This window comes from Strongylocentrotus purpuratus, unplaced genomic scaffold (genome assembly GCF_000002235.5).
Source record: "Strongylocentrotus purpuratus isolate Spur 01 unplaced genomic scaffold, Spur_5.0 spur5_scaffold_3, whole genome shotgun sequence".
Lineage (NCBI taxonomy): Eukaryota > Metazoa > Echinodermata > Echinoidea > Camarodonta > Strongylocentrotidae > Strongylocentrotus > Strongylocentrotus purpuratus.
The window spans coordinates 965,163-979,499 of NW_022145609.1; the positions used below are offsets into that span (position 1 = coordinate 965,163).

The following is a 14,337-nucleotide window of genomic DNA, read 5'->3' on the forward strand; positions in this document are numbered from 1 at the left end:
CCGAGGAACAAACGGAGAAAAAAGGGTATCTGGAATGATGGTCTATAATTGATGGTAAATAACGGGGTCCTCCTGATGCGAGGGGTATTTAAGCAGGCTATACCCCCCCCCCCCCTCCCCTCGGAGTGCCTTGGATTCCCTTTAAAGTGATATAGGAGGGGGCATACACTAATAAATCACAATATGGCAGATATATCGAGAGACTAAAGTGATTTATACACAATTTGTGTTAAAAGATTACGACCGGAGTATGCGTTCAGTCAACATACAAAATTAAACTGCACTTGTGCGGAAAAAACTCTTTCCACTGTTTTGGGGTGCCTCTCAAGTTTGGGTGTAGAAAAAACTGTGTTTTGTCTTGTCTTCTGAAGAAAAAAAAATACTTTCAGAGGGTTCACTATAGATCGAGAATAAGCCTGTAAGTCTCGTGAGCTGTTGTCAATCTCTTGGGCTGTTGGTCTCGTATGTTATTGGTCTCGACGGACTGTCAGTCTCGGGCGCGGATCCGCCGGGCCGATCCCTCCCCCTAGCCCCACAAAACGGTAAAAAAAAATAGGAGAGTAACGTAAATTTTACCCTTTTTTAATCAAAAAACAAAAGCGGCCCCCTGACCTTCCACAAAAAAAATAAAATAAATAAAAGCTTATTCACCGACTGGATGAATTGCTGCTAAATATTTTTTTGCACGAATTGGGTCCCCGAAAAAGTGCACTTATACCCCCCCCCCCAAAAAAAAATTCCTCAAAAACTGGAACAAAAAGAAGAAAATATGTGCTTTTACCCCCCCCCCCCCCCCCCCCCCCCCCCCCCCCCCCCCCCCGCTTATTTTCTCAAGATTGGGGACCCCTCTTGTCGCCGGCTGGATCCGCCCCTGGTCAGTCTCGTAGGCTGTCGGTCTCGTGGGCTGTTGGTCTCGAAAGGAGGCAATTGCACCCACGCCACCCGGAGACTACATTTATATCAGTTTTTTGTTTGTTTACACCACCTCATCCAGGGACTTGTTGTTCTCATTGCGGGGGTGATTCCAGCCCAGGGTTCGTAACGTTTTGAAAACTTGCAAAAAATGATATAGTCGATAGACCAGTGAGTCGATGTTTAACATAAATTATATAGAAACATCGTTTATAGAATGCAATATAAAAAAAAAATGCTTTGTCACTATAGCTCTTTCTCAACAAACATAATACTGATAGAAATTAAATTTTGTTAAAAAAATGTCAATAATTGACTCCGCGGTGACAAAAATGTGCATATCGTAATGTTTTATTAAACTCGACATGCGGTTCATCATTCCGAAAGTATGATTTATTCACTCGAAGGTTCACGATCATTTTAGATATTCGTACAGAGAGGGAGAGAGAGAGAGAGAGAGAGAGAGAGAGAGGGAGAGAGAGAGGGAGGGAGGGAGGGAGGGGGGGGAGATAAAAATGATAGAATCCTTTCCGAATTTTGTATTTTGAACTTCTTCTTTTTTCGGAATTAAATACGAATCGACGTTGTGAAAATCGTATATTTTTCTTTCAATAATATGACTGCTTTGTTTATTTGTTATTTTGATAGAGAATAACTTAAAGGAAACCTCACCTAAAGAAATAACTTAAATTCAACTATTATAAGAGATTTATTGTATTCTTTCCCATTAATGATGTCTATATACAACCATCGAAGTGCATGAAAATGATAACGTGAAGTACCTTGCGAAGTTGTTTATCAAGTAAATGTTTTGAAATTTATGGATGCCTCCGTCCCATGCAGGTGTATGTGGTGATGAAATATTTCATTCACCTGCTATTATCTTTTGTAATACAGTCAATAGTCAGAATGTAAATTGCATAAATAGGTTGGTGCTCTTCTATGGTGAACGTGAATGAAATAGATTTGTCAACCGCGGCTATATTTGGTTTTTGTAAATAATTGAGTTCAGTTGTTCCCCAGCTATATATATTTTTGACCAAATATAATTTTTACCATCTCAACTATGATTTTCCCTCATTGACAAGAAAAGTTTTATTATTGAATGAAAAAGTCTTTCTAACTAAAATTTGGTGCATGTCATGTGCAAGTTCGCTTAAACAAGAAAACGGTAATTGCGCCCATGTCATAATGAAGGGCATTAGATCATGTCAAGAATATCAAATTTGTACATGTATATTTCTTGTACACTTTCATAAAGAATAATATACATTAAAGGGAAGACTACACTCTTATTTCCACGGAGTCAAATTTCACTCTAAATGGCGTCAGCTGGGAGTCAACTCTATTCCTAGTTAAAGTGACACGGATTCCGAATCAATTTGACTCGGATTGTGTGGCATCAGCTGACAATTGACTCAATTCAGAGTCAAGATGACTCCTTTTCCGTGTCACTTTAACTAGGAATAGAGTTGACTCCCAGCTGACGCCATTCAGAGTGAAATTTGACTCCGTGGAAATAAGAGTGTAGTACATCTCATTTTCAGCATACATACCTTTACACTTTTTTTTTGGGGGGGGGGGGGGGCGAGGTTTCCTTTAAGGTTGCAAATTGAGGTCATTTTAGTGCCGTCCTCAACATACTGATCCCATTCTTAGAATGCAATACAATAGAAAATTGGAATATAGGAAGAAAAAACAGCAAATGGTTAAATCCAGGCAATCCACTACTGAAAGCTCTTAAAATGTGTGCATTAAAAAAGGCAACTAGAACGCGCAATTGAGCTTCAACTCCGTATTAACAATGTAATGGGCCTTTCCGGGGGCCTTTTCCCAGCTCAAAAGAAAGTGAAGTTTATAGACTTAGGTAGACTAATAAAAGTAAATGTAAGAAGTGAAAACGCTTGCTTCTCACTTTTGACAAAATAGAAGCGTCCTCTCGAGATCGTCTTATTTCTAGATTGGCTTCATTAAAAAAATACCTGTATTCGTTATTTCCATTTTGATTGGCAGACATGTACCTAAAATTTACATACAGCGGACATACTTCAGAGAAATCGACACCTGGGGAATGCAGCACCGATGAATGACATGTGAAATTTACATTATCAAGATGCTATCACCTGTTGAATGTAATTCCATTCATGATATAAACGAGAAAAGTAGATCCGCTCTGGCGATTGCATGCACAGATGAAGCAACTATCATCAAACGAGGAAATATTATAGCGCCCTCTTGTGAGAAAATCGTGCTTGACAGATGGGGAAATTTGAAAGCAGGCTCTTTTTTTAATTCTCTGCATGGCTCCTGGAACCTCTCCATTATTATATATATAGAGAGAGAGAGACACCCAAATACAAAATAGAAATAAGAGGGAGAAGAAGCTGATAGAAATAAAAAGAAGATACACGAGAAATTTAAAAAATAGATCGATAGATTTAAAAAGAAAGGAGGATCCAACATGACTGCCATAATTATGCACTTCCTTTTTATTCTTAGACAATGTAAATTGTTACTGTTTGGATTCAAAACAGATTTTAAATAGATGGGGGTAAAATTCCCATCAATTGGATCCGACTCTGATCATCGAAGTTGAACTCGACTGCAATGTATAACACCTGCAATATAATAGCCTTTTATGTAAGTTAATGTTGCTCGAACATCTGACCAGTTCAAGATACTTCCTCGTCTTCAACCATTACCCTGACAACAATACATACTGCATTGACCTAATGTTCTAATCACTATGAGGGGTGTTCTTGTAAGATAAAATTACTCTTTTCTGTGTGTGCTTGTGAATGTGCTTTTTTTTGTTGCTATTTAGTAAGGTAAACTGTTTGTCCAAAAGTGCTTGGGACATCGATACCATGCAGACAAATACCTATTGCCAGTCTTTTCTCTCTTTTGTTTCTTACATTAAAAACAAATTAGATAATCATTTACATAGAAATTTTCTCCCGTCCATCAAGTTGCAAAGCCCATGATGACAAACCGAGCCAGGAATACACATATTATTGTTTTGCCTGAGATTTTTCAGGATTCTTTTAAGCGTTTAGAGAAGTTTTTTGCAATATTTGACGATTGTCATTTAATTTCCTCTTTACGATAGTATTTATTTGAATGATTTTCCAAACTCAATTTCAATGTCATCGTCTGGCTGATTCAGAATTATTAGTATACATTGTATGTTAGTTCCCTGGTTTCAATGAACATGAAGATGAAAAATTAAAAACTTCCCTCAAGGTGACTAACCATGTGAGTGTCTAGACAAAGCTCTGAGCATGCACTGTAGCACTGCCAAGAGACTCACAGGTGAACGAGCATTCATAGGTCTAGATATGGTCCGATACCCTGCTAATTTGAGATGCAAGTATTTCCTAATAATAAAAGAATATTCGTATCTCAGGCTCTTATTAAACAAAAGGACTATTTTCTTCTACCGTTGAATATTTAAACTTAAAGGGAAGTAATGCTTTAATCACAATAATATCCACTTCCGCTACTCGTGAAACAGCATTGTTTGTGTGTAGTGGCTTTGTATTGGAGCAGGAAATTAGGAAATCCTCATAAATTAGGTGTTGACGTCTTAGCTCTATTATATTTTAATACTGTCCCCCCCCCCCCAATCTTCTACCAGTACGTGTGGGGGAGCACGATAAACGTCTACGAGACATGGTATATAGAAAGGGGAAGTTACTGGAACTCCATTATCTCTAGGCCCCAGGCGAAGATTTTGAATAATTACGTCAGGGTGATCCTGGCACGTGGCTGCACTGATTGCACTCCTATGCTTTATATTCCTGCGCATGACAAACAAAATTGCTATGATTTCATTATATATTGAAATAACAGAGAAATACATGAAGAATTTAGTCATTAATGAAATAGATGAGGAACGTAGAAAATATTTCCGTACACCCCTTCACGGACTGTATTTTCGTAAGTCTGCTGAAAAAGGGGGCGTGGACTGAGCGGTGACTGGCGCGTGCCAGCATAAATTAAAGCGCGGATGTATTCTGAGCCAGACATCGTGTAGTGCGGCACGGTATAACGGTAGCACGTTGAACTTGTATTTACTATTTTAGTTCGTCAGATGAGTCGGTGAAGTGTCCATTCAGTTTTTACCCTTGTACGAGACGACTCACGCATATTTTCGTTTTTTCGATATTTGTTAGTCTAGTCTAGCTTATGTGATTTTCTTTCTTTTTTCTTTTGTAGGCAGTCGAGTCTTTATTTTAAAACGCATTTTCAGCAGAAACATTTCATCACAAGGTACCTAAGTCATTGTCAGACCGACAGCGTTTATCAGAAATATTGGCTTGCTCCTACAGGTGACTCCCAAGAATTTCATCACCACTCGTTTGTTTGGGGTTTGATACACTTCCACCGGTCGTCCCACTCATCTCCCATCTTACCACGGATTTTTTGTTTTCTGCAAGCCAAAAAGGATTTATCGCGTCCCAACCAAGATAACAGTACCATCTTAGTTTCTGCAATTTTTTACCCAGGACCTTGCAATGATCAACGTTATTGGTGAGTAGTCTGTGTGTGTGGTGTTAACATAACATTGTCATTACCAATGTAAGATTAACAAGGTCAAACTTGTCAAGATTTCTATCTGTTTTGTTGTAGCACTCTGCGTTAGTGAAAAATCTAGACCAGGACTTGTTAATGTTATTAATGTTTTGTGACTGCATTCCGATAACCAGACACCACCAGTTCTGTCACACTCACACGTTTAATTTCCAACATGCGTGTCCTCTTACTCTTTACAGACTTTACACTGCAGTCTTACACCCCCCCCCCCCCCTTCTTCATTCTGGTCTAGTCTAGGCCTACACTAGGCTTAGACTCTACAGTCGAGTTTTCCGTTTCTTTCTCTCTGCGAGGGCAAACATATTTAAATCTAGATCTAGATCTAGATCTAGACTATTGTGCCTTTTGAGTTTTGATTCCGAAATTATCATGAGAATTTTGAGATGGCCACAGTGACATCAGCGGACGTTGGTGGATATTATGGGCCTTGTCTTTAGAAGGAATAACCTACCTACCACTTTCGTCTGAAAATATGAAGAAAAAAAAAACATGACCATGTTCTTCTTCCTGATCTAAAAATTGTAAAATAGATCTATTTTATTTTTCACATTTTAGCCTAGAATCCCACGATCTAGATCTTACTCTAAACCATAGATTTTCATGAGATTTGTCTAGAATCTAAGCATTAAATCTAGATTACAAAGCAAGACCGATATTGAACAAAAGAATCTCCAAATTGAGTGAAAGACCTCAGAATCAGATTGAGATGGAGGCACCGGTACGACTTGTTGACCTACGCTGATGAAGTCCGCATTCACGACAAGGGCACACACATTTCACCCCTGTCTGTGTGGCACGCTGCATTGTCACGCGGCAAGTTCCACAGCCACGCGAACACACTGAGCCGTCGCCCCCTGCATGGCCGGCGTGCGAGCTGGCTTCAGCCGGGTCGCGTGCCACTGCCTTTGTTTACGTTTGTGTGGGAACTGTGCGGCGGCGGCTCGCGCCAGTGTATGGGAGCATGAACCACTAGCTATTCACAAACCACGGTGACCTTTCAGCATGGCTTTTCACAACAATGCCATAATTCAGTCATCTGGCTGGCCTGCTTTTTAGCGCCAATTTCAGACTTTTGTGTTTCATTTTCGGTTCTCATGTGGCAATTTATCTAGGTGTCTTAACTGAATGCATTGTTATTTAGTAGATTAGGACACTGAAATGATTGTCTCGGAGGGGGAGGGGGGGGGGGGGGGGATTATGGTTGCTTGAATTTGGAGCAACTCCTTCTACACTGACCACATATTATTTAATAACTTAATCTAGATCTAATAGATCTTCATAAAGTTCATTCCTTTAGGCAGGCGGTAGGCCTACAGTCAGTAGTACTAGTAGATCTCTAGATCTTCTAAAATAATTCAAATTTGTTCATTCAAAGTATCTTGGGCAAAGGAAGGAGAAAATATTTATTGTTGGGGGGGGGGGGGGAAGAGCTCTCGGAATAGGAATAGGATAGGGTCTAGGCTAATAATAATAAAATGTTTAAAAAAACAAATGTGTGTGAAACTAAAAGGTATGAAATAATCTACATTATACTTTTGTACTGCCTCGTTACCAAGTTTTGTTGGTTTGTCTCGCCACTACTGGCACTAGATCTAGACAGCAATTTTGATGTAGGCCTAGGGGTCTAGGGTCTAATTCTAAAAACTCATGTCCTAATAGGTCTAGTAATAATTCATCTCGCTTAATTCTCAGTTTCTCATTTTTCTGCTTTTATTTATCAACCTCTGAGCGGATTGAGGCAATTGCAGTAGGCCTAACCATATAAATCATGAAATAAGGAAGTGTCAGAAAATCTTGTTGAAATCCATGTCCTGAATGTAGTCTTGGTCCCAGGCATATTATATCTTGACATTAAGCTTCTAGTCTGGTTTCTCAGACCTATAATTATAAATAATCTTTTGACTGAAAACCTTTTGGATATCTTGGACTAGATTGATGTAAACCTAGACCTCTAAATCTAATTTTTACTTGAAGATTTCTTTAATAGTATTTGTAATTTCATTGATATTGGCACACATCATGGACTAGTACTAGTATGGTGTCTAGATCTACTCTAGATTTCACTTGCAAGCATTCACTTTCATGCTGTTCCAGAGCAGTGTAACAATGTTCTAAATATTTCAAGCTCTGAATTTGATATTTGCTGTTATCAGAGAAATATCAGATATGAGAGTTATTTAAATACAATTAGTAGATATGTTAGTTATATGAACACAAATTTAATTTGACAAAGTAGAATTCAAACTTTCCCCTAGTTATTTATATGTTGTTGCTTATGTAGGCTAGATTAATATTGTCAAGTCTTCAATGTTATTTTATTCATGTGTCTGTAGCAGTGTAGGTTTTCTTCCTTTTGGCACAAAATTTATCGAGTATGAATTATGAATGAAGACCCTGAATGTAATTCAGTTTTATCAAATGACATAGTTAAGTATTGCCTTTTAATGCAAACTTACAAAGAACATACCCATGTGAAATATATTAAGACAAGTAAATGTATCCAGGGCTGGAAGAGAAAGTACAATGTACATCCATGTTTATTAAGTATTTTGTAATGGGTAAAAAGTCTGGCAAGCTGATGAATTTATCACCCTCAATTTAAAGTACACAATAATTTTGAATCTAAAAGAAACACAAATCTAATTTTAAAGGGTTAACAATTTATTGCAACCTACATATTATAGACTGATTTAATTTAATTGTCATAACGGATCACCCCAGCCTGACTTGCCACTAGGTAGAATGCATAGAGAGTCTATAGGGGTTGAGCATGTAAGGGACTTGGCTTGTTATAAACAATGCTGTTTGCATTAAACTTATTCCTCTTGCCTAAACACCCTTGGGAAATCAACCAGGTAATTGCACTGTCGACATGGATATGGTTAAAGATGCCTGAAAAGTGTTGCTGGCGTGCAATATCTGGACATTGCATAGTGCGTACAGTAGCAGCAGGAGTTCAGCGTTATCAAGCACAGTCTGTCTAGAAGATGAGAAATAATACATAACGCAATACAGTAGGGATATTAGAGAGAGAAAGTGTAATAATTGAATAGCATGGTTGCAGCTTGAGCAGAGGATTTTCATCAAACTGTTTTACTTTTATTCCATGTTGTAGTTTTTTTTATCGTTCTTTACTCATTGAGACAAATTTTTCCCTCATTAAAATGGAAAAATATTTTTATTTTCTAATTCTCAAAAATTTGCATGAATGAAAATTGAATGATGCCGCACAAAAAAAGGCATTTGCAATGCAAACAATCATTTTAACTTTGAAGAGTAATATTTATTTTCATAATTCTGTAACTGCATTCTACTTTGTAATGGAAACGAGACTCACAAAGTGTTTTATTCTTTCTCTTTGTTGAAACGTAAATCTGCATTATACATGTAAGTACCTCATTGAACTTGGGAATGAAGTAGGAAAGAAATTGATTTTTTTTGGCGAGTTAGATTTAGGGTTTTAGTCCATATTTTAACCCTGATTTTCGCAATTGAATGAACCATTATTTGCTGCTCATTAATCTGTATTCCTATTCCAAATGTTCATAACCTTGTTTAAAAAAAAAAAAATTAAATTTAAAGATAGGATGTGATAGACTCTGGAAATATCTTTCTTCGAAAATTGTCTTTGGGGGGGGGGGGGGGGGGGGGGGTTGAGAAAACAATAACATGTATTGTACACTGTGTGTGTGCTACATGTACATTGTTTATAATGCAACACAAGCATGTACAATTTTGCCAGTGGTAAGCTAATAATAATGCACACCATTGCATTCATGTACCAAGTATCGATCAAAATAACAAAATTTGAAAATAAGATGGATTTTAACTCGGGGCTGTGAATATATGGAATACATGTGTCGGAGCAGAAGCTTCCGTGTATGTAGTGCAGTATGGCGCGCGCCAGCCAGCAAAGAAGACTGGTTGCCATTTCTACACAGCACAAGGTAAGATGTGATAAGCAAGCCTGCCAGCACATAGTGGCACGTTCTCTCTGCTGGTGTAGAGTTACATCAAGGCTCATTTTTACTGGTGCAATCCCATCGCACTCCTGGTTTCATGTTACCCCCTCCTACTCCAAGACCAACATGGTATCTTTATTTGAATAGCTGAGTGATGTATTTTACCATTTTAATTAAGAAATGCACTGAAAATGTATTACAGACCAGCCGTGTTTGGGTTAGACATTCATTATCAGTATTGCACATGGAATCAGTTATGACGAGGAAGTGGCAGAGAGAAACTAGGGTTACATACATGTCTGTGTGTTATGCACCGGCTAGTTTCAATGTGTACTAGCTTCCATAATGTTTGCTTGAATTCATATTTCTGCTAAATCATAAATCTCAATTGAATTCTATAAACAAGATATGAATTTTAAAAATGAAAATATTGAATAACATTTTTAATTCATTTAAAATGGTATGGATATTTACCATTATAATCTAAGTCATCACCTTTAACTTGGATTCACATTACAGAGGGGAGCTAAACCTGATCAAAATGAATTTCAGAGTGCTTTCATGCGCATGTTTACATAATTGGAAATAGACAAAGACTTCACCCCCTGTTACAGATACGCACTGTTGCTATGGAAAATGTTTGAAAGAAAATAAAGCATCCAGAAAAGATGGATATCCTCAGAGATGGTAGCGATCCAAAAGGCGGGCACATGGGAGAAATGCAAATTGATCTAGGCTAGGGAACCCTATTAGTGCACATAGCTAAAAGCAAGGAGACTGTACAAACAAGAGGTAGTGAAAGCACTGATGATAACAATAGCACGCTGCCAATGTGTCCCCTAGAAAAAAAACCTCAGACTGGGGGACAAAGAATTGGGCTTTCTTCGACCCGGTTTTCCCCCGATGGGTACGTTTCTATCCAGCCCAATGTGTACAATATCACGCCTGGATGCGGCAGGAGAGCTTTAACACGAAACGAAACTAAACCCTCGCATTATCGTCATCCACACATTGGGGCTCCTAGCTGCATCACACAAATCTTGCCGGACCGACCGCCAAGCAGTCAATAAATCATGCGCAGATCATTATTCATGTAGCACTCCGAGAGATGAATATATTCTCATGGCATCGGCTTAAAGTGTAGATTCTCTTTTTGGTAGCTTTGTCCATATCTAGCCTTGACCATGACGTTCTAACAGCTGAATTTGTGGAACCGTGAATAGGCTTAATTTCCCTTTCTATTTCCCTGTTCAAGCGACACAATAGGGGTTACATATGTAGGATTTCTGTTGTGGTGGACTACAAAATGAGGTCCATTCAAGTCTTCAGCTGTTGGTAAATGATTCGAGGACGCAATAACAATAGCACCCAGGGTGTCTTTTCAATCGATGTAATTGGTTTGAAGTTTGTTTGTACATGTACATGTTCATAATTCGGCCTTCAATTCACGGGAGTTCTAAAGATGCACAGTGTGGAATTAGAAGTGCACATGACATTTCATTGAACCGTAGTACATCAATGTTTTATTGCTTTTATTTGATGAAATTGGGGGACGTGAACACAATATTTGCAGACAAAAGGGCACAAAAACAAAGAACTCGCTTTCGTCTACATTAGATGTAGACATACTGATATTTACACAAAATGGGTATCTTTCTGGTTTATCAGGGGGAAAATTGTGCAAATTTGATTCATAGAAAAATGAATTTAAAACACTTTGTTTGAAGGGTAAGCATGACGACATGGCAGGCAAACAATATTACCAATGCATCCCTTGAATCCAATCTGCATGTATACATGCATGCGCTGTATACATCTTTCGACCTTGTGTATCATTAGATGCGGGTCATATACACACATGGTCTGCATCATTGATGCACCTATATCTATGCAAAACATTCCAAGTCGTCGTAGTCGGAGGCAATTTCCATTGTTAGGAAAGCATCTTCTTCCTCCACATCTGCCCGTCCTCCATCTTCCTGATCAAAATTACCTCAACGATGCAATAAATCATTGCTGAGGCCCAGACATATGGAGCAGACATTACCTCTTGACCCAGTCCTGTTATTCTTCCTATGCGTTGTCAGATTTATTATTTTGATTTCATGATGGCTGAGAAAGAGTCGTGCTTCTCACCTCGCGTCTAATTTCTTGTCATCCTCAAGATTTGTGCAAGGTGCCGCACATTAGACTAATGCTTGTCAAGGATAAAAGAATTATTATTCATTCATTTGTATATAACAAATTAGTAAAAACACACTATTAAGATAGTAGCTGATGGTAGGAAGAGATTATGTTTTGCAGTACTGTTTCATAATAATAGGAGTACATATGATAACGAACCAATGCCGTTTTGTACAGATTGCCTTACCATGCATCGATTTCACAATTACATGTAGCCTTAGCTCTAAATCCATTTTAATTTGATAGGCATTGGATTATCATTGGGCGTAACATGGGGACCATGAGCCATGTGCCGTAAATGAATATAGAGGGCAAATTAGACATGGATGCTGCAACGGTGTAGCTAATAACTGCAACATCATCGAGCATGAGAGGATGGAGAGAGAGAGATACAGTAATGTAGTAGTGTGTAGCCTGGCTGGCTGGGCGCGTAGGGTAAAGTATGCAGTCTGGTATGTGGTGGTGCAGTTCATGACCTACATAGGTGTCTGGGGATGAGAGGGGGGTGAAGCATGCTGACGCTGGACACAGAGGCGTGAAAGCATACAGGGCAAAATGATCAATAAGTGATGGAGCTGGAAGAAGACTAAGCCCATTAAATACAAAGCTTAAGGGCTGCTCCTCGCTCGCTTGCTTGCTTTGGTGGGAGCTGCTCCTACCAACCAGACGCAGCATGAGATTTCTCTTACCCCGTCCCAACCATGAAGCAGGCGGTGTTAGAGGAATGATGAAACAATTATTTGGGTTTCAGCTGGGATGGCTTGTCATCATGGGGGGATTTACTACATACACGCTACACCTTTACATTCCTTCCATCACATGGTGTACGAAGATGTACATTGATGCTATCTATAGACATACCACTGAAATATACCAAGTGCAATGAAATGCTAATTTATCTATACTGGTAGTGCTTACTTTATGTAATAGGAACGGCCAGAAATACAAAATCTGTAGGACATATCAAGAATTAATAATGACCAAATATGCATTTTTCTTTGGAATTTATTTTGGAGTAATGAACGAGACACCACAAGTCCTCTCCAAAGAAACTATCGTACCATTTTGTTTTAACCGGCGAAGAGAAATATAGCATTTCTATCATTAACCATTCATGTACAGACTACTCGAGTCATTACAGTTAACCAGTGAACTGCATGTATTGCCGTAATGTTCCAGACATCCACATCTAATGCCGATCTTATCTCCTGAACAAGCGATAACTTTCATTTTTCCACTCCTATTCCTGCAACCCAAGATTTATGGCATCCAATATGTTAGCCTTTTGTGTTCAGCACAGATTTGCTTGCACATAATGTCCACCTTGTGTTTGTTGTATTGCGTCAGCAGTGGTTTGCACAGGAAGATAATTTGTCCCTATTCATCAGAGCATCTTTCAATTGCATCTCTGTTTCCCCCTTCTCCTCCCTTATCGTCTGCATTGTATGCAGTGCACAATATCCAATCTTGCACATGTTTACGGCCTAGACCTCCGAGAGCAGCATGCCGTGCACTTGACATTCTTCTATGCACAAAAGATCTCTCTAGTGGGTTTCCACGAAGATGGGGGGATTTACGACATCCATTTGTTTTATAGTGGAAATGCATTGTAAGATCTGCGGCCATATGCTCCGCCATCTTCCTCCTCTCATACGTAGTGTTCCAAGCCGGTGTCTTAATGTTTACTTTTATAATGCGATCTTTACCGTGATGGGTAAACATCAGTTGTCATTGTGCTTATTTATAAACTAGATCAATGGCATAACATATATAAATGAGAGGCACATCAGCCACTAGAAACACAAAGAAAATGCAGAGTGAATGAATCTGTACCGTTTAGAATGATTAGCTCTGTTTGGTTTCTGCTGGTATAGATTAACTCTGTATGATTTGCTGGTGTGGGGAAGTAAATAGACATTATTGATTTCAGTTTTGATCTGTCTACATTTGCAGCTGTATCCTAGCTAGCCGTATACTGTCTGCACATATCTAGCTTTAACTTCATTGATCTCTGAAGCCACTTTGCAATAGTGTGAGAGGTGTAATGAAGGTGAAAATCAATTAGGAAATCATTATATGACAGTAACTTCACTTTGTATGTATATAATACCAGTTGGGAAAATATTTGGTTATAATGAATGGCAGGACATCCATATACAAATGTATATACTTTTAACTACAATATTCCTTTACTTGATTACCTTTGGATATTCTCTTTTAGACAAGTTATTGAAAAATTATAAATGAAATTCATGAATAATGCAAGATTTTCATTGGAAATTTATGTTGTACATGTTAAAATTGTAGTAAGCTCTGTTTTCTTGAGTTAGAATAATAATGATTAAGCGTTTTATAAAAATATTCTTTTAATGTAAAACAGAAAAAAAATGTTATTGAATATGAAAGTGAACGCTTGATGAAACCATCAACTTTTGAAAATACAGATTGAAAAAAATTCCTTGTGATTCCTTCTTTAGTGATATTTTAATACTAGACACTAAATGGCCATATTACATCATTCCTGGTAACTTGTTGGTTAATTTTAGAGGTCAAACTGTCCTCTGACCTTTCCGCCTCGTATCTTGATTTATTTTTCCTTGTTTTTTTATTTTTATCTGCTAGCGTATTAACAAACTTTTCTTTTATTAAATATATTTGTGGCATTCCACCCAGTAAATAAGAT

At 38.2% G+C, this 14,337-nt stretch overlaps 1 protein-coding gene across 4 annotated transcripts in view; it reads left to right on the top strand.

Annotated features, from left to right (window-relative positions):
* The first annotated feature begins 4,972 nt into the window (after nucleotides 1-4,972).
* The window catches only part of LOC115928867 (ELAV-like protein 3), a 30,525-nt gene continuing 21,160 nt past the window's right edge, over nucleotides 4,973-14,337 (top strand). The window contains exon 1 of one of the 4 annotated variants that reach the window (XM_030996880.1): nucleotides 4,973-5,445. In XM_030996880.1, the coding sequence (XP_030852740.1) occupies nucleotides 5,430-5,445 (16 nt within the window). In that variant the 5' untranslated portion in view covers nucleotides 4,973-5,429. The remainder of the gene's footprint in view (nucleotides 5,446-14,337) is intronic. The other 3 variants (XM_030996879.1, XM_030996882.1, XM_030996881.1) reach the window with 3 other exon arrangements.